At 37.4% G+C, this 5,000-nt stretch overlaps 1 protein-coding gene across 5 annotated transcripts in view; it reads left to right on the plus strand.

Annotated features, from left to right (window-relative positions):
- The window catches only part of LOC119575087 (peripheral plasma membrane protein CASK-like), a 140,967-nt gene extending 136,987 nt beyond the window's left edge, over nt 1-3,980 (plus strand). For 4 of the 5 annotated variants that reach the window (XM_037922479.1, XM_037922480.1, XM_037922481.1 and 1 more), the window contains 3 exons: nt 160-267; nt 1,160-1,335; nt 1,485-3,980. In XM_037922479.1, the coding sequence (XP_037778407.1) occupies nt 160-267; nt 1,160-1,335; nt 1,485-1,664 (464 nt within the window). In that variant the 3' untranslated portion in view covers nt 1,665-3,980. The remainder of the gene's footprint in view (nt 1-159; nt 268-1,159; nt 1,336-1,484) is intronic. The other variant, XM_037922483.1, reaches the window with a different exon arrangement.
- Nucleotides 3,981-5,000: the final 1,020 nt, after the last annotated feature.

Genomic DNA, 5,000 nt, shown 5'->3' on the forward strand with positions numbered 1-5,000 from the left:
TTTATGTATGTATGAGAGTATGTAAGTAGATATGCATATATTTAAACATTTACATAGGTAAAATGTACCTTAAAGCCTGACATTAGTAACTACACAGCCAAGGTTCCCCAAAGAGCCCTTACCCTCGCTCGCTGAAACTTTGTCCTTTTCCCACTTCAGATACTACTCGAAGTCCACGGAAAGACGAAGATAATGGGAAGAACTATTACTTTGTATCGCACGACGAGATGATGGCGGACATCGCTGCTAATGAATACCTGGAGTATGGTAAGCTCTTTCGTTTTGATGAGGATGATGAACGAAATATCTTGGCGGCAAAGGAAATGGGAAATGTCCCATTATATGGTGTGTGTGTGTGTGTATGAATGTATCTCTCTCTCTCTCTCTTCTGCTCTCTTCTCCTCTCTCTCTCTCTCTCTCTCTCTCCTCTCTTCTCTCTCCTCTTCTATATATATATATATATATATATTATATATATAATATATATATATATTATATATATATATATATATATATATATATATATATATATATGATATATATATTATTATATTATATATATATATATTTATATGATATATATATATATATATATATATATATATATATGATATATATTATATATATATATATTATATATTATATATATATATGATATTATATAGTATATTATTATATTATGTATGTATGTATGTATATGTATATGTATGTATGTATATGTATGTATGTATATGTATTATATATATTATATATGTATGATATATATATTATATATATATATATATATATATATATATGTGATTTATGTTTTGATTGTTGTGTGTGGTGTGTGTTAGTATGATTATGTAGTATGTATATGATATATAAATATATATATAATATATATATATATATAATAATAATATATAATATAGTGTTGTGTGTGTGTGTGTGTGTGTGTGTGTGTGTTTGTGTGTGTGTGTGTATGTGTGTGTGTTTACATACACAATGTGTTAGATATGAATATGCAATAACTAGATAATCTTTTACACGTTATGAAATGTATGCATGTGTATATGCGTGTTAGCATGCATATTTTATTTAAGCTTATACATATACATGGGTGATATGTATAAGCGCATGCCCGTTAGCCTGACACTTCCTTCCGCCCCCACCCCAGGCACGCACGAGGACGCCATGTACGGCACGAAGCTGGAAACCATCCGCAAGATCCACAGCGAAGGCCGAATGGCGATCCTCGACGTCGAACCGCAGGCCCTCAAGATCCTCCGCACGGCAGAATTCGCACCCTACGTTGTCTTCATCGCCGCTCCATCGCTACAGAACATGACAGATGTACGTCAATTCCCGTTTTTTTTGTTTTGTTTTGTGGGCTCTTGTGTCTGTATTTATTTGAGTATTCGTGAGTATAATTCTCCTTAACGTTATTGTGTTCAGTTGGGACTGTTGAAGTGTAACGCATGTCTCTCCCTTCCTCTTTGCAGTATGACGGAAGCTTAGAACGGCTGGCAAAGGAGTCGGACTTGCTCAAGCAGGCGTACGGCCATTTCTTTGACCTGACCATAGTGAACAATGACATCGAAGAAACAATCCGACAGCTGGAAAAATCGATCGAAACTATGAATATGACCCCGCAGTGGGTACCCGTGTCCTGGGTTTACTGACAGCCCGCCCCTCCCCGAGACAGTCCCTCTGACTGCTATTGCTGTGGAACGACGCGGAGCAAAGAGGCCAATAGGCGGGCTCACCAACACCACAGAAGGTGATCCCGCGGCTCTAGAACCACCACACCGCCATGACCTGTGTGCCACAATCAAAGTCTCGCAAAACATAAATGCCTCATACTTATTATAAGATGATATTACAAAAAAATAATAATAAAAATAAAATATATTAAAAAACTAAAAAAAAAATCTAAAAAAAATATATAAAAATCTCTATAAAAATAGCAAAGTAAATACGATGGTGTATTACAGCCAAGCACTGCACATACATGTATGTCACTAGGAATGTTGCATTTCACAAGTGGTAATGGAGAGGATGTGGACAAGCCAGCCTTAAAGAGGATGAAAAATAGAGAATATATTTTGTGGCAATTTGCTCAACTTGGACTTTTTCACATAGGTGCATATATTTATTTGGTAGAAGATGCCACTATCAAATTTATAAGGTAGAGTAGTGACTGGGAACTTCAGGCTTGCGTTCGAAGCCGGGTTGTAATGGCGTTCGTTAGTCATCCCAATTTAACATAAGGAATTTGACTTTCTTTCGCTCTTCGTATTCGGAAAATGTTACACCCGCGTCATTTTTTTAATCTGAGTTTTTAAAATGTGCTTAAGCATTGTGTTTTCAATATTAATTAGAATGTACATTTATTTGTTCTTTTGACTTTTATTAAGGGATTTATTCAAGCTAAAATTATAACGAGGATGGCGCCTTACTAGTCATTTGTTTTCTGACTATACTTTTCTTTGAATACAAAAATCATGCACCATATGCTTTTATCAGTCAACTGTGATTTCGTTTTTTGTGTACGTTCCCTCTATATTTATTTATTTATTGTACGCAGTTTGAACAACAGTCAGTAAAGGTAGAACGAATGGTGCAAAAGTGGCAAAATATTCTTTTGTATACAGCCAAAGGGGAAAAAACCTACCCTAGGGAATATTTTCTTCACGCAGATTTTTTTTTTCTTCCATAACTAAAGGCTAGAGATCCACAGAGCGGACTGACAGCCATCCGAGAGAAGAGCCTGTGTGAGCCTATGATGTACCATGGTTGTGTGTGGTTCTCGACAAATAAAAAAAAAAATAAAAAGATGGTGGTTGGCTTTTCGAATAAGGAGACGGACATTGAGGCTAATATTTAAAAAAGGAATAAAGCTTGTTAAGGGACTCTGAAAAGTCTTGGGGGAGAGAAAGCTTGGCAAAGGTGTTGTTTGTTGATACGAAGTGAGTCACGTGACCCGCGATTGGGTACGTATGGTGTAATGGAGTGTTCGAAGCGTTGTTCCAATCAAAGACCTCTGTTCTGAAGAGGTAACAATAGAATCCAGTGGAGATGAATATATATTTGTAGGATGTAAGAGAATAGACTAGAGAAAATAAAACAAAAAATGGTTGCACCCAAGCACGACAAACTCTGACAACTGGATAATTACGGTGGGAATAGCGATGTCTTTGATGAATTCTGGAAAAGAAAGAAAATATAAATAATCACCAAAGTACCCTTCTTATTTGTAAGGAGGATGGACTGATCTGTGTACACTTATAAATATTGTTTTTATAAGCAAATAAAGGTTGAACCAGTTGTTCCTTGTAAATGGAATTTAATTAATTGTTATATAGTTGCAGTGCAGGTAGTATGCCAGTTTATGCTGATGTGAAACAGATGACACTAGCAAGTGTGTATATTTCGGTCACTCGGTCACCTGCTATGTTTCTTTTATACAGTACTAGATTTGTAATAAGTTTGAAGTGCGAGAATGTTTACAGCGGATCGGATTTCAGACAAAGGCTAAACAAGGTTGGGTTTGAGCAAGATCGATAATTGAGGTTTTGATTCATTAGCCGATCCTCATGTTTTGTGCATTTGCTTGCTTTTGGAAAAAAAAAAACATTGTGTTCATTATCGTTTCCAATGTCCTGTTCACACTTTCAAATTTCAGAATAGCAACAAAAAACGGTTAATTTCCAAAAGGAATTTACTGATTTGGCAACCTTGTTTAGATTTCATAAGTACATTTATGTCCTAATGACACCCTGTTTATTATATTTTTTCGTCTGATTTTTTGTACTGTGTATTACGCAGATTTGTACATTTATCCTTGAATCTTGTTTCCCCGACCAAGCTTTGCAGGTTCTGTGGGTTTGTTGGATGGATTACTGTTATTATAAAAAAAACAACTGAGTAGATATAGGACATTTTTCTTGTTACATTTGAATAATGTATAGGAGACAAAACCAGTGTGATGATGGAGTTCTGCTACGTTTTAAAATCCTGTTCTCAGTGTCGCCGTCTCCACGTGTGATCTGAAAGGATACATGGCAGTGAAGTCGCCGACATTCCCCTCCCTTGCCCCCTCCCCCTTATTGCCTTCCCATCTCCAGTCCCCTTTAGATGAGAGGCTTTACTGCTATGAATCTTCCTCTGTGTGCAGTGGAATTTTGAGTTCATGCCTTGTCACTTATAGCTTGCTTAAGTCGGTTCTTCAAAGTGCAGAATGCCATACGGGTACAAAGGTCAACTAGGTTACACTGTCTTCACTTAGGGCATTCATGAAAAAAATTATACCCTTTCTAATGGGGAGGGTTTCAATATGACGCTCAGAGAGGGTGCAATATTTCCTTAAGATTTTTTTTTTTTCTGTGTAAATGTCAAAGCATTAATGCCATCGTCAATAATTGTGTATATATTATATTGGGTGGTTGGTTGATGATTTGACAGGGATTTGATTGATATAGGCATCACTGGATGAGCAATTAAGGCTAATATTACCCTCGAGCTTGTTTTGAAATTACGGCCCCAACCTGCGATTCCGATAATTAGTATGAGACTTCTGGAACAGAGCCTGAGTAGTTCAATCAAATCATAATGGAAACAGCGACGCACGACGTGAAGGTCTATTTTGGGAAGCGTTTTTTTTCTCTCTGAAGAGGATTGCACTGCTACACACACGCACACGAACACGAACACGCAAACGCAAACGCAAACGAACACAACACGAACACGTATGCACACGCACACGAACACACACACACACACACACACACACACACACACACACACACACACACACACACACACACACACACACACACACACACACACGTATGCACACACACACACACACACACACGTATGCACACACTCACACACACACACACACGTATGCACACACACACACACACACACACACACACACACACACACACTCTCTCTCTCTCACTCTCCACTCCTCACTCTCACACACACACACACGTATGCCACACACCACACGC

Source organism: Penaeus monodon, chromosome 7 (genome assembly GCF_015228065.2).
Source record: "Penaeus monodon isolate SGIC_2016 chromosome 7, NSTDA_Pmon_1, whole genome shotgun sequence".
Taxonomy (NCBI): Eukaryota; Metazoa; Arthropoda; class Malacostraca; order Decapoda; family Penaeidae; genus Penaeus; species Penaeus monodon.